At 29.9% G+C, this 18,660-nt stretch overlaps 3 protein-coding genes and 1 long non-coding RNA gene across 4 annotated transcripts; 1 reads left to right on the top strand and 3 right to left on the bottom strand.

Annotated features, from left to right (window-relative positions):
• Window positions 1-342: 342 nt before the first annotated feature.
• LOC125370131 lies at window positions 343-1,439 on the top strand. The gene is made up of 2 exons (XR_007216013.1): window positions 343-802; window positions 930-1,439. It is a non-coding gene; the product is annotated as an uncharacterized LOC125370131 (long non-coding RNA).
• Window positions 1,440-6,704: 5,265 nt separating this feature from the next.
• On the bottom strand, window positions 6,705-9,160 carry LOC8275743 (putative pentatricopeptide repeat-containing protein At1g09680). The gene is made up of 2 exons (XM_015727452.3): window positions 7,482-9,160; window positions 6,705-7,401 (listed from the first exon to the last, which is right to left on the bottom strand). Exon 1 carries the CDS (start codon window positions 9,158-9,160, stop codon window positions 7,706-7,708), a length of 1,455 nt encoding a protein of 484 aa, XP_015582938.2. The 3' UTR covers window positions 6,705-7,401; window positions 7,482-7,705.
• Window positions 9,161-10,840: 1,680 nt separating this feature from the next.
• LOC8275740 (protein At-4/1) lies at window positions 10,841-13,035 on the bottom strand. The gene is made up of 8 exons (XM_002532486.3): window positions 12,735-13,035; window positions 12,416-12,521; window positions 12,267-12,322; window positions 12,095-12,172; window positions 11,822-11,895; window positions 11,615-11,748; window positions 11,425-11,520; window positions 10,841-11,226 (listed from the first exon to the last, which is right to left on the bottom strand). The coding sequence occupies exons 1-8, from the start codon at window positions 12,795-12,797 to the stop codon at window positions 11,075-11,077; spliced, it is 759 nt and encodes a 252-aa protein (XP_002532532.2). The 5' UTR covers window positions 12,798-13,035; the 3' UTR covers window positions 10,841-11,074.
• A 3,250-nt stretch (window positions 13,036-16,285) lies between these two features.
• LOC8275737 lies at window positions 16,286-18,408 on the bottom strand. Its single transcript, XM_002532487.4, has one exon. It carries the CDS (start codon window positions 17,110-17,112, stop codon window positions 16,423-16,425), a length of 690 nt encoding a protein of 229 aa, XP_002532533.3. The 5' UTR covers window positions 17,113-18,408; the 3' UTR covers window positions 16,286-16,422.
• Window positions 18,409-18,660: the final 252 nt, after the last annotated feature.

Genomic DNA, 18,660 nt, shown 5'->3' with positions numbered 1-18,660 from the left:
AAAAATATTCTTCCAAGTTGTAATTATATTTTTTTTGGGTATTATATAATATTTATGTTTATTATAAGTTGATTTGTAAATATATTAGTATTTATCATTTTCTTTTCATTGAAGTTTGTGAATGCCATAAGCATATGCTTTTTCAAAATTGAAAGAGCATGTTTAATATACTATGTGAAATTGCAGCCCACTCCGAACTTTCGTCAATCTTTGTCCCCTTCCTTTTAGTGCAATTAGAAATATGGAGAACGAGTATGCTTTCTCAATCATCAATTTTAAATTTTCTCATCCAAAAATACTTATCTAGATAATGTATGTCATATATTAAGATTTTTATCATATATTCCATCGTAAAAATAATAATGAATAAGGTCTCGTTGTGTCATCAGCTATTGGAATTTAATTATATTTTAAAAAATATTATGTCTTTTGTCTCATATAAATAATAAAATACTCAGTACTATATATGATGTATAATAGAATTTGCTATCATTCCCATCTTCATTAAAACAAAAAAAAAAAGCCAAATACATACTTTGTCACTTATAAATATTTAAATTTTCTTTTTACAACTATTAATATGTTTTAAATTCCTGACATAATTTAACAAACATTTTAATTCTATTTTTTAATAATATTAAAATATTTAAAACCTAATACATTATAAGTCGACGTGTTGGATAAAGGGATACATCAAAAAAATTTAAATATTATAAAAAATATAAGTTAAAATGCCAATTAAATATTTAAATATTTCTTGTTCGGTGGCTGCAACTGGATCTTTCCATGAACAACCTCCCATGTAGGCGCCATGCCCTTATTTTCTTCTTCTATTTTTCAATTTCTTTTTTTTTTTTTTTTTTTTTCTTTTTGTGATTTGATGTCTTGGATGAGTGTTTTGTTGGTTCTTTTGTATATTTTTTATGAAGGATTGTAACGCTTTGCCGACTGCCAGTATTGATCGTGCAACTTTATCTACCTCCCGAGCCCACCAAAATTTTTTAGGAGTTCGTCATTTGGCGGATGTGGGTAAGGGAGAAGGGAAGCTGCTGGAGGTGCAAGGGAATGACAGAGGAAGTTGGTTCTTTTCACGTAGACAACCTCACCAGCTTTGTTCCTCCATATCTAGAAGAAAAGCGATGGTTGAGGTAGCGATAGTGCATTGAGCTTCCTTTGCCGGTCCGATTTGCTTAGTGGATGTGCGTTTTTCAGTCTTAAACCTTTCTTTTCGGTGTGTTCAAAACCCGTGAGTACCCGTGTGAAGTCCAGCCTCCTATGTTGATGAAGTTGCTGGGGAAGGAAAGGGATGTTTCTAGCGACATGATTTTAGTGCAGGGACTGTTTGGTATTTTTTTCAATAATTGTAGGCCGTAGAACTGAATTTATTTTGCACTTTTAAGCCCAATTCTTTAAGTATTACGGACTTTAAACTTATTTTATTGAACCTTTTTATCTAATTCAACAGTTTTAATTGTTAACAAAAATAAAAGATTAAGTTAAAATTGACTTGAAAAGATGTACAAATGAACATTTCTATCCAAATCTTCACCCTAAGACCTAACCTATACATATATAGTAAAAAGTACAATAATTCATATAAATTATGCACTTGATGGGTGTCATACTTCACTATTCCTGTATCAAATAGTAGCTACAGTAGATAAATTGACATATTAGTCAATCACATTTTTTAAGTGCTTTGGTGAAGAACACTTTTAAAAGAAAATAATAATAATAATAAAAAAAGAGTTTGACCAGACATTGAGTGAATAAGACTAAGTGCAAGTGGAATACTGGATGACAGAAGAAGGCAAGTTAAGGCTGAAAGTAACCCTAAGAAAACTTGGAAAAAAGAGTCTAAATTAGCACGACACCTATAATCCAAACCTTCAATTCCAAAGAAATAGACAAAAGGGGGCTTCCAATTGAAAGTGAAGCCTCCCATAGTTGACTGCTGGGCCCTAAATCTTGCAATTTCAACCTCCATCATTCACGCTTACTCCTCTCTCTCTCTCTCTCTCTCTCTCTCTCTATATATATATATATATATATATATATACTTCCTCCAATTTTAATAGATTATTTCTAATATGCACAATAATTAAAAAGTCCAGTTTCCTTCAATTAATATTATTATTTCAAATCATTTACTTATTAAAATATTCTTGATAAACTTTTCAAAGCAGTGCATAATAATTTAAATATTAGTGGATTTGCAATTTATCTATTATTTTTGAAATTCGAATTAAAAAAAGTTACATTAGATTTTAGAAAAAGTTTGCACAGTAATCTGCAAGTTCAAATTCAAGAAAGTAAAAATTATTTATAGGTATTAATATTTATATTAACTAATAAAGAATATTTTAGATATTTATTCATTAAACTAACATTTTAAAAAGGAAAATGAATCAAAGAGAAAAAGAAATAGTCTAACGAAATTATAGTGAGTAATAAAATTCTGTGACCCTTGTTTGTTCTTTTAAACTTTTCTTTTATTTTTTCAGGAGTTGTCTCCTCCAATTGTTTATATTATAACGAATAAATGAGTGAAATGTAATTTGAGTATTTTATATTTAAATATCGAATAATTGATAAAAAGATTTGTTATTTAATATAAATAAATAAATAAATATTACTCGTTTATCGACTTAACATCATATACTTACACTTAGAATAAGTAAGTTTATAATCAAGGTCCTCTGAAAATCAAAAATACAATTTCTTTATTTTTCTAAAAGAAGAACTTTTTTATTTTATATATATTACTATACAAAAGGGGCTATAGTTAAAAGTATGAATTAGTTTCAAATTCATACTATTTCCACCCCTAAAATTCCATGGTTCATGACATGGGAAAATCCACAGTATGTTTTATGGGGTCTAAGCCATTGAAACAATTTGAATGTGAGGGAAGATCTGGAAAAAACTTGTTAAGCAACTCATTTTCCTTAATAAAGCCAGTCTACATCTTATTTCAGAATAAGTTTCAAGTAATTGTCAATTCAAATCATATCAAATGTATCACCAAGTGCGTGCTAAAGCATCTTCCTACAAGAACCTTTTATGGGGCTAGGAATCATTCTCTACGAATGCAGATTAGACTTGGGGATCCATAAACTTTAAAGCCCCACACTAACCCAGATCACTAGAGTAAGGATTGATTAAGAAATCAAATTCAGAAAAAAACAAAAGAAAAACCTGAACTAAGCCCAGCCCACTTAGGAATCACTGCCTGAATGGCTGCGTTGTGTTGTATTGGATAATTTATGTTGGGTTGCCAAGAATTCTGTCCAAAATCTGGTGCAAACTTGAATAAAGAATAATTATTCCATGAAATAGCTATTCTTCAATTTTGTAAAATATCTATTCTATGGTGAAATGAAGAATTACTATTCGGCAATTTAAGGAAAAACATATTTTCTTAAGCCATGTTTGGTCCATGGAATGAATAGATATGGAAATGTCAATTCTTTAACAAATAGAATAGTTATTCATAAATAATTCTTATTTTATGAGTTTTGAATTAACTATTCTTACATATACCATTTAGATGCCGGCTCATGGTCACATGGAGAGGTTCCTATCCTCTAGTGTTGGCAGGAGACGTATAGTGGATGCCAGCTCATGGAATGGAGTGGTTTTTGTCTTTTAGCGTCAGCAAGAAACATATTTTAAAAGAGTCCGTAAAGATTCTATACAATATGTTTTTTCATTTATTCTTCTTTTAAAGACCGCCCTACTTGGTTTTCAGTCTTTATAGGTCCATTAGGCCTTATAAATTTTTACAATAAGCCCATTAGGCGGTACAAGATTTTACAAGCCCATTAAGCTATAATAACTTTTACATACTTTTATTTATGGGTGGAAAAACCTCAAAACAGTCGTCTTTGTTGTCATCTCTCAAACTTATTATAGGTTTAGAAGATGATGGGACTTCGAACTGACGGGATCTTTATTTATTTTGCAATATTTGAGACATTATTGCAAAATATTCTTCCTTTGTTTTAGCTACTGCAAACAAAGCGCTAGCATGAGATTTTTGTGCAAGAAATCTTGAAATGGAGTGGTCTGTCTTCATACACTTCCGGTTATTGGCCTGCTTCACAATTGGTTTTAGGAATTTTTCTAAGACATTGAAAGAGTCCCACTATTTTATCTTGAATTTTGAACTAGTGTGATTATACCATAATTTTCGGTATAATCATATAATCCCACTGCATTATCCAGGGTAAGAAAAACTTTGAGCTAAACAGAAATAATGAGGTAAACCTGAGTTTTGATTCATGAGGTTTATAGTGGGTTTTAAATAGGTTATATGAATCTTTTACTTCTAGTATAAGAAGATCATGCACCGAACTAAAGAAATTCCACCACTGAGAGGTGAACTATAAGGGAAATTTGGATTTCAGTTTAGTATCTATGTAAAAAAAGCTAAGAATGAGTTTATTTTTTTATTTTGGATGATGAAGGTGTTAAAACATACCCGTTAATAATCCTAGTAGTTATAGACTAGGTAATGGTTATTTTATTTTAGAAGAATATAAGAAAAAGTTTAGGATTTGACAAGTCTTGACTCCATTCTAAAGGGTGGAGAACCTTTAGAATATGGTAAGTAGAATAAGCGGTTTAAATTTTGTGTCTTCATTTATGAAGAGTTTGAATTTTACTGAGGCAGGATGTTCTAAAATTGCCTCGTAGTAAGATTACAATTTTGAAAAATTCTAAGGTTTAAAATGCCAACTTTTAGAAAAAAAAAATTTAAAATTGCTACTCATAGATTTTTGTTGAAAAATCATTCTTCCATCATATAATCATGTTTTTAAAATTTCTTTTATAAAAATACTCATGATTTTTCTTTTTAGATTGAAAAAAATAATATGGTATTTAGAGAAATTATTTTAATCGTGATTTGAGAATCTTCTTAAGAAATATGGTTTTGGAAAATTCCTTTTTCTAGGTTTGAAATAATACCGAGTTTAGAGGTTGCAACGCCTGCATAAGATCGGGTTTTTTGTAAGATACTCAAGCCACGTTTGGATCTATTGCTGTTATAGAGACAAGAAAATTCATTTTTCTTTTGCCACTGCTTCAATCCATGAAATTATTGGTTGAACAGATGAAATAGGTTTTATGTTTGGAGTTTTAATTAAGGTTTTATTGGATTTTTATGGTTCAACTTGAACTACTTTTACTTTATTTTCGTGAACCATATATCTTGTTTGCAAAAATTCTCGAGTTAGAAAATCTGAAACTAAATTCTTTTCTCCTTTGATGGGTTCTATTTTAAAACCAAAGGCTGAAAAAATAGCTTGTCACCTAGAAAAAATTTATTTTGATGCAATATTTTGAACATCTTTATGTAATTTCTTTGCAGATTTACAATCAATGCGAAGTAAAAATCTTGTATTGAGTGAATCACTTTGAAATTTTTGGATGCATATGACAATGCTTAAAATTTCTTTTTTAATGGTGAAATAATTTTTTTAACAATCATTCTAATATGCGGAAGTAAACTGTATGATGCACTTATGTCCATTTTGTATTTGTTTTAAGATTCTCCATATCCTATATCCAAAACATCAGTCTTTACTATTTTTGATAGAGCAAGATCAACTAAGTGAAGACTAAAATTTTAATTTTCTGAACTGTTTTAGTGTGCTCATTTGTCAGGGTGCTGAAATTTTTTTAACTTGTCATGCAAAAATTTAAGTAGGAGGTTTATATTAGGACACAAATTTATCACATAATTTAAACTTTCTAGAAATCTTTTTGTAATTATTTTTTTATTAAAAAATTTATTTACAAACTCTAGAGATTTTTTAATTGGACATGTTATTCCTTGAATAATGCAGTATCCTAAAAGCTTTTTATATAGTGGTAGTGGTAACGACGGCGAAAGACGGTAGATGGATAAATCTTAAAAAAGTATATATATAGATAATGACATTGAATTAAAGATGATATCAAGTGAATTAAAAAATATGCTATTTCCTAAAATGCGAAACAATCGTTCTTCAATCTACATTATGTGTATTTTACAAAATTAAAAAAGAACTATTCTGTAGAATTATTATTCTTTACTCAAATTTGGCTAAATCATGAAATAGTTAATCCACATAAAATAATTATTATATTCCTTAACTGTTCTATCAACCAAATATAGTTTTAATTTGTCTATCTTAAATCCACCATCATCTTTAATTATTCATCACCACCACCCGTCCGACCACCACTACCACAAATGTATATATATATATATATATAATATTTAATTATAATTCTTGATAGAAATAGTTAATCCAAGAATGGAATAAGAATTATTTAGAAATAAAATTATTCTAATCCTATTTATTCTATTATTTAAAAATTGTTATTCTGTTTCATGAACCAAATATGAATAGGGTATCCAAACATGGGTAAGGTAAAAGCATCTGTAAGAAATCTTTATATATAATAAATTCTTTATAAAAAATCTTTCTATAAAAGGGTTTTAATATAATTATTAATATTAAAATAAATAGTTGAATTAATCCTCCACGAGCCAAATTTCACTCTTTATTCCGATTTTAATTAATATTATATAATATTTTTATTCTTATATTTTCTATTAAGAGAAAAAAGATACTAGTAAAGCTTATTTGAAAAACCAAAATGAAGAATAAGAACAAAATCTTGCGATTGTCTTTAAAATTAAGAGCGTCTGATGCACAAAAAACTATCTGATCCCTGGGACAGAAATTACCCATAATATTCATGAAACTTGCAAGGGGAAATAGGAAACAAAAACTTTTTCTGAGACAATTCATAGTTACATTCACTATAAATTCCTGCGATGTGCATGATGATCATTATATATATATATATAACAAAATTGCAGAGACAGGTGGTAAGCATTACAAGTCCAATAACTTGCGACATGGGAATTTAAGTAATACCCACATTGCATAGCTCATTAGTGCAGGCAAAAAAATAAGAATGAAAATCAAAACTCTTAACTATAACATGTTACCCTATATTTTGCAATGGCATTTAGGGAAAGAGCCCAAAAAAAAACAGTACTAATTGCCACTGAAGTTGGATCAAGGGAAGATAGATAGCTCGGAAGGTACCAAACTGATAATTGAGTCATGAACAAATGGTACACCTTGAACTAAAAGCAATGCTAACATTAAAATAGAAAGCAACTTTAAATTTATGTATTCGGCTAATTTCGGGGACTTCCTTGAGAATCTACTCTTTCCAAATACTTTATCCTAAATGTAAGTTAATAAAGTCATGTATGTATATCAGTTTTTTACTAAATCTTCAAGTTTCTATTAATCTCAAAATGTCATAAGTTGTGCAATTTTCATATGCCGAAAAATCTCCATCAGCCACAATCCTTTTCAGTTGTAGATGGAACTGCAGAGTAAGAGTTAGATAGTTAGACATCCTAAAGAAGGGTAATATGAATTGGATTTCAGCATCTAGATTCCACTTACCTATAGAAAAGCTGGCCAAATCTCTGGGGATGAAACTGAAGTGAAATACGCTAGTTCGCCAGTTGACCAAAGTGAACGACTTGTCTTTGCTTTAAATGCTTGGTCAATGGTTGTTAACCGGAGATATAAACGACTGGCCTGCCATTCCTCTAAACTCATTTTCTGGAATGGCTTCTCTTCACCGAATCACTTTAAGAACCCAACCTGCATTAGATCTGCAGCAATCATCCCTTCTGGCGATCTTTTGAACTTCTACTCAACTCATTAAGCAGTGACTTATAGGATGCATAGTCTGCTACAACCCCCTTTTCACTCTGTAGTTTATGAAAGTCTTGTAGGTTTCCATGTTTGCAATGACCTTCCAATAAAATATTGTAAGTTATATCATCTGGAACTACACCCAAATTCATCATAGCATCTAAAAGCATATTAGCATTTTTCATTTGACTTTGCTTGCAATATCCATTCATAAGCACATTATAAGTCACAACTCCTGGTACATGGCCATCACTCTGCATCTCTTTGAGCAACTTGAACCCTGTCTTCATGTCACCCTTCTTACAAAATCCATCCATGACCATTGTATATGTTGCATCATCTGGTTTAAATCCTGCTTTCAACATTTCCCTCAATGCTCTTTCTGCATCAATCACCTTTCCTTCTTTACATAATCCTGAAATTATAGCTGTAAATGCTACAATATCAAGTTCAACTCCTTCTTTAATCATTATATTTCTAATTTCCAAAGCTGATTCTAAATCCCCCTCCTTACAATAACCATCTATTAAAGTGGTGTATGTGATCTTATCAGGTTTCTGACATCTCTCATTCATCTCGTCAGCAAGTTTTCTTGCTTCCCTCATATCCCCAACCTTGCAAAGTCCATTAATAAGTGTATTATACAAAATCAAATCAGGTTTCAGACCTTTTCTTAACATTTGCTGATACATTTCCACTGCCAAGTCAATCCTACCGTTCTTGCATTGCCCATTAATTAATGTGGTAAAAGTGACATCATTAGGAACCAGTCCTTTCTCACACATTTCATCAAATAGCTGATTTGCATCGTTCAATCTACGATCCTTACACAACCCATTAATTAAAACACTATAAGTAAAAACATCAGGGAAAATCCTACTCTCCTCCATTACCTTCTTCAACCTAAAACCTTCATCTAAATTCCCTAATTTACAATATCCATTAATCAAAGTATTAAAACTAACAACCGTAGGCTGCAAACCCCACTTTCCGATTTCATCAAAAATCATATGGGCATCATTAATCTTACCCTCTTTGCAAAACCTACTAATTAGCATATTGAAACTTTTTACATTTGGCGGATACCCAGAATCTAAAATCTCAAAATAAAACCTCCGAGCAAGAATAGGCGAACTATTTCTAATCATTCTATCAAGCAAATACTTACAACCGTGAAATGGGATTTTAAAGTTATGTTTTCTAACCAATCTAAAACACTGAATAGCATCAGATAAAAACTCCAAATCAGTATAAGCATTCATTAAACCATCGAACACAAAATCAGAGAAATGGTTACCTTTAGTTTCAAGAATTGAAGCAAAAACTGAAAAGCTCGAATCTTTCCCTTTACGAGAAATGATGAAGTGAAGTAAAGATTGGGCTTGAGAGTGCATTTGGTGGGCAGAGAGGAAATGAACCATTGTGCAATAAGAGTGAATTGTGTGTCGAAAAGTCGGACATGAAGATAGAAAGTTAAAGAAAGAAAAGAGAGAATGCGGTGATAAAGAGTGAGGATTCTGGTTGATTAAGTTGATGATGTGATTGGGTTTAAGGGAAGGGATGATTTTGTTAAGAGAGATGTGCAGTGGTTTTGTATCACTGTTTTTTATTGCGTTGGATATGGTTGAGAGAATTGGATCTTCTTGGTATTGTGGAGATGGCGATGGTGGTGGTGGAGAGTACCAGGTGGAGAAGAGGAGTACGGGTTTTTTATTTGGAGAAGAAAGGAAGGTTCGGGTTTTATGGAGTTTTAGAGTAGCCATGAATGAGATTCTCTTCTTCTTTGTATGTGTTAACAGTTGATGTTAGTTTGACATTGTAAATAGATTCATTTCAAAAAAAAAAAAAAAAATGCAAACAAATTATATGGGGTGAATTGATATCTACTATGAACTTCAATTATTGATTTTAAATTTAATAATTAAAATTAAAATATATATATATACTTATTTTAACTAAAAATAATTTAATTAGAATGAGAAATGAATCATACAAATATAACTTATTATTTTGAATTTCTATATATAAAGATGCTTAATAAGTTGATAATAGAAAATCAAACTCCAAATAGAAATATTTTATTAAAAAAGAAAACTAGAAAATGTTCAAAAGTCAGAATGATACCATGTTTACAAATGGAGAGAAGTCAAAAAAAACAAAACAAAAGGAAATTTCATAATTTTTCATTTAAATACTGTAAAATCTCTCTCTAATTATATATTTAGGACTAAATAAAACTTATAATTATAAAAAATTATAATTTAATGAAGGTTTAAGTACTATATCTTTTTTTGAATTTAATACTTAATTTTGTAGATAAAATGATATAAACTAAAAATAAACTATGTTAATATCTTATTATATTATGCGAATAAAATTAATGAAACAAAATAATATTAGAGTAAGCCAATATATATATATATATATATATATATATATATATATATATATCTTTTTATTAAGACGGGACTTATAACTTATTACAGTAGAGAGTTTATTTCTATTTATAATTAGTCTAAATTGAAATCGTATATATAAACATTATTCTTATATAGAATATTGATTTTACTATATATTTTTTTAATAAATTAATATATGCGATTTATTATATTAATAAAATTCAATATATGACTATAACAACACCAATATCAGCATATCCGCTGATGTGATACATTTATTTGTTTGGTAATGTGGTGCTGATATAGCAGGCTTTTTATTTATAAAACATACTTTTTCTTTTAACATTTAAGTATTATATTGGCTAATTAACAGTTTTATGACAATATTTTGTTATCGAAATTAAACACGAACCAATCTACAAGCATGTTTTTTTTCTTTTTTACTTTCTCTTTATAAATACTTTGCAAGATATACACAATCTACCAATAAATTTTTTTATAAAGAAAGAAAAGCCCTCATTTACTGCTTCCTGCCTTGAGGAATTCATATGAAGGTGGTGCCCGCAGTGATTTTGGTTGATACATTTATATGAAGGTTGGGTTGGCATATATATATGGAATGTTCCTTTCTATAAAAGACTTCCATTAGTCATCATCTATAGCAGGCTCTTGCCATAATAACCTACTGATAATTCACCAAAATGGTCAATGAAAAGTGAAATTTCTTTCTCATGGTGCCTTTCCAGTCACATTCAAAGATCATTTGCATAATCCATGCTATCATGAAAGACATACAACTGCTAAAACTCTTGTGTACTTTATCTCTGACATTCCACTTTGAAACTCTTGAGCCTAGTTCCTAAACGGAAGTTGGTACATACAATGAACATTGCAATAGCAAAACATCTGGCATCATAGCAATTACCTTCAGCTGCTTCATTCTAAGCCCTCTACGGAATGAGAAAGCTTCCTTTTCAAAATCTCATTCTCTTTGCGCAGTTTCATAATCTTTGCTTTGAGTGTTTCAACAAAACGATTTGATGACAAATCTTGCTTCTGTTCAACCAGCTTTGTTCTGCTAATCATCACTGCAATTAAACAGAGAACTAAAAGTAAAAGTTCCTGTAAACTCATCGACTATTTTAACACGAATGCTAGAAAATTGCTTCGTACATGTACCTTGATGTCTAGTTACCTTGATTCAAACTACATTTCTATGGACATACAATCATAAAGACATGTAGAACAAATTAAATAGATGAGACATGACAGGGTCAAATACTCACATTCCTTTTGCAAATCCTGTAGTTTCTTGTTCAGTTCATTTTTCTCTTCATATTCAACCAGGAGACAATCCTTCAAATCTTGAGTCTCAAGATGGTCTATCACATAATAACAATTAAGCTTACTCATGTTCAAATACAGAAACATGTGGTGATAAAACTCAAGAATTCATATCAAAACTCTGAACCTCACATTTTGATTCCACATCAAAACGGACTCGTTCCAAGGTGTTTGCTAGAGTTTGTATATAAGTTTTATGTGCTGATAAATCTTGGCGGAGTTTCATTATGGTTGATTCACTTGTTGCCTTGTCAACTAGCAAGCCTCTAATATAACACATTGTTGAGAAAAGAAATACATAATTGGAAAAGAAACTCATATTTGTAGCAGCAGAGACACCTGAGTTGGTCCTCTAATCCTCCAACCTTGGTTTCATATTCTTGCTTAAGCAATTCCACGGTCTTACTGTGTTCCTGCTTACAGATTTCCACTTGTTATTTAAAGTCTAAAAGATATACCATCCATTGCAACCAGGCAGTACTTATAATACAAATCAAGCTTTTATCAGTACCAACAGACACATAAAAAATTTTCAGATTCTAGAATAAGTAATGAATATAGTGACTTGATCCCATGAAATTACTCTAGTCTCTAAGCGTAATGTGAAGTTACTTGTTCTTTTCTGAGATTCTCATCATTCAGTCGTTTCACTTCTTCCTTCAAGCTTTGATATTTGACACGACAATCAAGCTGTGACCCATAAAATGAATTAAAATTTGAGCAACATAACAAAAATTGCTGTTTTTAGTATGATTAACAAAAAACTACAAATGCATATTAATACCTCTCCAGCCATGTTAGTAAAGGATTCTGTGTACAGCTTCACCAGTCTCTCATTTTCTGCAATTTGATTAAAAGAAGAAAAGAAAAAAAAGAGAAATGTCAAACAGTAAAAGCCCAGAGCAACAGAAACAAGAAGAGATAGATTAAAACCTTGTTTCAGACTTTGGCAAGTGAGTTCAAGAGCCTCTCTTTTCTTGATTTCCGCATTCCAATTTGATCTCAAACATTGGATTTCTGTGATTCCACTCTTGAAATCCTGACAAAACCTTATTTTAATTAGATAATTTTAAAAATAATAATAATAATAATAATAATGTCAATTGAATTGAATCTCACATTAATAAGAAGCAATATAAATTGCTCAAAATAGATTTAAAAAAAAGGTATGAAATGTCATTTATTAAACAACTATTCAGTTTCTATTCTCTTTAACTTTCTCATCAACCAAACAGCAATAAGAAGAAAATACCTCATAAATTTGATCAAAACTAGAGAGAAGTGAATCCATTTCTTGATCACTCGTCACAACCATTTTGAAAGTGGCACATATAGATTTTTATTAACATGAACTCAAAAATAAAAATAAAAAACACTTGGTCCACATTTCTTACAAGAAAATTGAAGAATTTAGATTTCAGAGATCATGTGAAACTTGATTATAGCGTTTCACCGTGAAGGAGAAAAACAACTAAAGATTGTTTGGATACGCCGTCGTTGGATACGGGGACTGTTTTAAATTTGGTACGTGATTTCACCGTTTCACAATTTTGAGGGTGTGATTTTTTTTTTTAAAAGAAATATATATATATATATAGTTAATAATTATGATAAAAAAAATTTACTATTAAAAAATATTATTTGATAAGAATTAGCTATTTTGGTTTGGATGAGCTGTAAATATTATATATTCTATATTTGATAATATAAATTTAGAATTTAACAACTCAAAACGTTATTGTTTGACAATTAAATTGATATCATCGAAGCAATAATTTATCAAACCTTAATTTAATGGTCAAATAAAGAAATTAAAAATTATTAAGCTCCAAACTAATGTTATCAAACACGAGCAATTTGATACTGATGATTGATTAAAATAAAAGTGATTAAAGATTCTTATAAGTCGAGATTTTTTAATGGTGAAATTTATTTATTTTTTGTCACGATTTATAGGAACATACTTCTTTTTATCTAAAAGAATTATATATTCTAAATTATCAAATAGTAAAACTACAAAATACTTTTTTGTAGTTTTCTTTTTAAATTTAAATAAGAACTTTAAAATTTTATAAATAAGAGAGTCTTCCAAAGATCTTAAAATTAATTCTTGAACTAAAATTTTTCATAATCTAAAGAAGTTTGTTGTAGATTTCATTTTCTTTTAATATTATATTATAAATTTTAAAATTTAATTACATTGTCTACGAATATGTTATATGAATGGAAATAATCATGAATAATAATATAATAGAAAAATTATTATTTTTGGATATTGTCATAATTTACAAATCCAACAAAAAATTTTCTTAAAAGACCACTTTAACTTTATATTTATATAAGATAAATAAATTAATATCTTGTTCATGTTTATTTCCATTTACCATTATCCTTCTATCTTTTCTTTTTCTCTTAATCAATTCAATTAAAATACTTAATGTATAATATAAATTCAATTTAATCCTTAAATTTATTATTAGTATTAGAACCGTCTATAATTAAAATTTATTAAATTAAAGGCATAATTAAGAAAATTATAATATTAAAGGATAAAATTCATTTTTATAGAATAATTTAATCTTAGTTTCTAAAAAAATATAACTAATATTTTTAACTATGATTTCTTATTATGGATTTATTTTGAAGATTTTTTTATCAATCAATTCATCAACGCATAATTGAATATTTAATTAGGTATTAATTCATTAAAAAATTTATATATATTAATAGATGAGAGGATTTGTTAGGTGGTTCAGTTTGTGCGAAGCGAAGATTAGTGTCTTTAATCTATGTATTTACTAAATGAAATGGACTAAGATAGAGAGAGATCAACGTGTGGAAGAAAAGGTAGCCCAAATAGTAGGTGAAAGCAGTAGCAGGTGTAGTATATAGTACACAATAGTGTAATATAGTAGAAATAGGGGGTGCATGGTGTAGTACAATTTAAAGAGAAAAAGTTGAGAAAGAAGCTCTCAAAAATCTCTAAGAATGTTAAAGTCTCCTAAAAGTTCTCTCTTTAAGAAAACAAAGGGAGATTTGTAGAGAAAGTGAATGAGCCATTAATTTTGGCGACCCATAGCTTCATTTGGTGAGAAAAGTGGGTTATGGACCATTTGTTGGTTTGGGCTTCTTTTCTTGTCATATGACTTATATTACATGTTTTTTCAAACAAAAACCAAAGAGGATCGAGTTTTGTCCTTAACGAGCCCTGCCTCAAGCTTGCCAAATCAGACCTCCCGTTACTACCACGATCGTTACGATTATATACTTTAATAACAAAATTGAAATTGTTCAATAAAAACAAATAAAATGATACCCATTTAATAACAAAATTGACGCTGTTAAAATATCAATGCATCTCTAATTATAGTATATATATTGTAACATGGTGAATTGTTAAATTAATTAATTAATTAAAAATCATATTTTACGATCCATATACAATTTACAGATATAACTTATGTGTGATGACTTAGTTTAAGGAGTGGAGTAATTTGCTTCAAAACCGCCGTGTAGGGGTTGCCAGAATTCGGTCGCCAAAAAATATTTAACAGCGATGAAAGGTGGTAGTGGATAGTAGATGATGAGTTAAAGAGCCCAGAAATGCACATCTGACTGTCTGAAGATCACTAGAATTTTATGTATCAAGCAACTTTTGGCTCGTGCCAACGAAGACGATGATCAGTGATTCCATTTTCGACATCAGATTTGCAAAATAACAGTGACAAGATGGTAAAGGCATACGACCGCCACTTTTTCCTCTTTATTCTTTCGCTTTTTTCTGCGGGTTTTCTAGTGTTCCTGATAGTTAGGGGCTTGGAGTTTGATGGCAACAGGTGGCCAAACCGGGTTCACAGTAGGTGCAGATGGGAGACACAATATATAAAGATTATAATGGCTATTTTGTGTATACTATAAAATTTAATTTTGGTTCTTTTTTATTAACTAAGATTTTGATCTTATTCACTAATTAAAAGAAGGACAGAGAGAGTAATAATTAGCAAAAAAAAAAAAAAACAAAGATCAAAAGGAAATTAATTCACTTTTTGAAAATATAGGATTAGATTTATAAATTATTACAAATTACAGGAGACTAATGGCATTGTAAGTTTTAATGTAAATAATTACTTAATTTTACATTATTTTTTGTCACAATTTTTTTTTTATTTCAATCATCTAACTTTAGTTTGGATAACATACTACATTTATCTAAATTTTAATTTGAATAAAATAATTTTAAATGGAAGAATTAAAATCTTTTAAATTCAGATATAATTATTTTCATTTTCTATAAAGAGAATAAAAATAAAAAAAAATAAAAAGTTTCTTCCGTTGTTAATTAAAAAGTTCAAATAACAAAACAAGTTTTTTCTCTATTGCCTTCCCTTCTTTTAAATGATCTCCATAGTCCAATCATGCTTAATATTAAAGAAATGTAAATTCAATTTGTTGCTCAAGATGGTTCTTTTACTACATATAGAACAAAGAAACACCTTCTGAGATTTTGTAAAAGGTAACTCCAACATGACTTTTGGTTTAAACAATTAAGAACAGATGGAAGGAGGATGAGATGATATCTTAGTAGAAATGCAAGAATGGGGAATGGGAATTTACTCACCATCTCCTTTTATCTTTCTACATTCCCAAACTTTTAGGACATACATAAAATACCTATCAAAAAAGTGGAATATTTATTTTCTTTCTTAAAAATATTATATTAAAATACCTGTATTTAATTTTACGGACAATTAAATGTATATTTTAATTTGAATAAATTTTAAATTTGAGTCCTTTTTTATGGGCTGAATAAAAAAATAATGTCCAATGAAATTTACAAGTATCCATGAAGGGACAAGGAAATTCCTACAACTAATAGTACAGTTGAAAATATTGTAATAGGTGGAAAAATCTAATATACCTGTTCGAGTCTTCACAACTAGCTAGACATGGGCAGCCCGTGGCCTACGGCAAATTGCCATTCTAACCACCGGAACATGCCTTCCCGGTACCGGGGGTGGCCGAGGCTGACTCCCTTTAAAAGCTCTTGAATCGACGTCATCCCTTGTTCCACAAACAACCGTAGGCCTCATCCATATCCCTTTCAGGAATTTCTTGTTTTTCTTCTTCATTGCCCTGATACTACTAGTGCTGTAATCAATATCTGATGATGATGAAATAGTACTGTTACTGCTTTTCTGGCCATAAATATCCCTGTCAAGGTACTTGCTGTACAATCGGCTGCTACTTGACTCTAAAAGGTAGTCCAGTTGATTTGAGATTCTCTCCACTTCATATGCATCGAGAAGAGAATTGTCTTCTGTATGGACTGGACTCTGCATTTGCCACGAGGACGACGGCGACGATGAGGATGAGCGTTGTGCTGAACATTCTGCGATCTTTTTCATGGCTTCCAGCTTGTACCTTGACGGTTTAAAAGTTTGATGACGATGATGATGATGAAAATGGGCTTTTGTCGCATCAAATTCGCGCATCGGCTTCCCTTCGGACCCAGAACCGTGTTGATACCATGCCCATGCAGCTGCTTTTACAGTGGCTAAATCATCAGCAGCATTGCTACTCCTACGTTTCTTCTTCTCCATGAAAATGTTGAAGGATGTGGAAGATGGCATAATGAAACTTCTTGTTGGAATATGTGGAGATGTCTATGTCCACGCCAATAGATAGGAAGGTGGCTGCTGTTCTATTTAATGTGTGTTTGTTTAGTTATGAAATTTTGTTTTTGAAGAAAGGCATCTAATCTTTAAATGAAGGATTATATTGTTCAAAAGAAAAAAAAAAAAGGAAAGGGGGATAAATTGGTTGAAAACTTGGTGGCTTGTGTTGTCAAGAATTGAATAAGATCATTCAATTGGATATAAGGTTTTGGCCCCACTATTAACCTATGTGTTAGGTGGAAATTTGGGTACTAGGAGAAAAACTGGTTTCTTCTTGTGATGGCTTCTTCCTTTGAATGTGCCATTCTTGTGCTGTCTACGTATTCTAAGTGTTTTCTTCTATTTGCAAATTGTAATTATCATAATATTTTCTTAAGATATTAGATGGCAACAGCTTTTCATAAATTCTATATGGCATAACTTCAATGAATTAGAATAATTGTACAATTAACGGCACTTTTTTACTAATCAAAGACTAACCCGATTAGTATTTTCGAATTAAAAAAAACCTAAAATTAAATCTTCTTACAACTATCTAAATATATTAGTAATATTTTATTACTTTTACGTTGAATATAAAAAAATAACACCCTTTTTCTATATTCTGGGACTCGTCAAGCTTTCAATAAATTTAGGAAAAAGAAAATACTAGATTAAGAATTTAAATAAAACAAAATTTAATTGTTGCCTGTTTGCCTATTCATTATGATATCAACGAGGTTTAAATCAAATCCGATTAGGAATATCCCAAACCTTTCGATTACTAGAAGGAAATTTTAAGCTTTAATTACTAGAACAGAGACTCTGCTTGCCTGTTTCTTAATTCTTAGTAATTTGCCTATGATTCTGTCTAACTAGAATGAGATGCCACAGTTAAGCGTACAAGGGTTATTATGAATCCTTCTATAGCATGTATTTTATACTTGTAAGTGTGACTCACCATCTTCTCCACAGAAGAGAGAAGGTGAAAAATTGTTTGATTTGCTTAAAGAGGAGCTCATCCCAAAAATACAACACCATTCATGGCTGAAAATAGTTGGATCCAAGCAAACAATCATTATTCTTTATCATTCGCGTAACAAAACTAAACCTATAACTCTGCAATGAAATCGAGATATTGATTTTATGTGAAGAGAGGATAAAAGAAGCATGATATCATACTCCTTGTCCATTTCTCCACACAACAAATAACATAATAAAAGGAGGAAGTGAGAATGATATCATTAGTTTTTAGATGAATTCTAAAATATTATAGTTTTCAGTGTTTATTAAAAAAATTTAGATTAGATGTACATAATATATTTTAATATATAATTTTTATATAAAATTACATAAACAATTTTATTTAAATTTCTCAAAAAAAAAGAAAAACGTTTTAGGTAATATCAATTTGGAATTTTATAATTTTCATTTAATAAACAATAAAAGAATTGAAAGGCCCCTAGAATTCACCTGACTTTTAACATGTCTCACTGGCTCCCATATAATGTATATGTCGCTCTC

The sequence above is a fragment of the Ricinus communis genome, chromosome 5 (assembly GCF_019578655.1).
Source record: "Ricinus communis isolate WT05 ecotype wild-type chromosome 5, ASM1957865v1, whole genome shotgun sequence".
Taxonomy (NCBI): domain Eukaryota; kingdom Viridiplantae; phylum Streptophyta; class Magnoliopsida; order Malpighiales; family Euphorbiaceae; genus Ricinus; species Ricinus communis.
The sequence above is the reverse complement of the archived record's forward strand: the minus strand, read 5'-3'. Positions and strand labels throughout refer to the sequence as shown.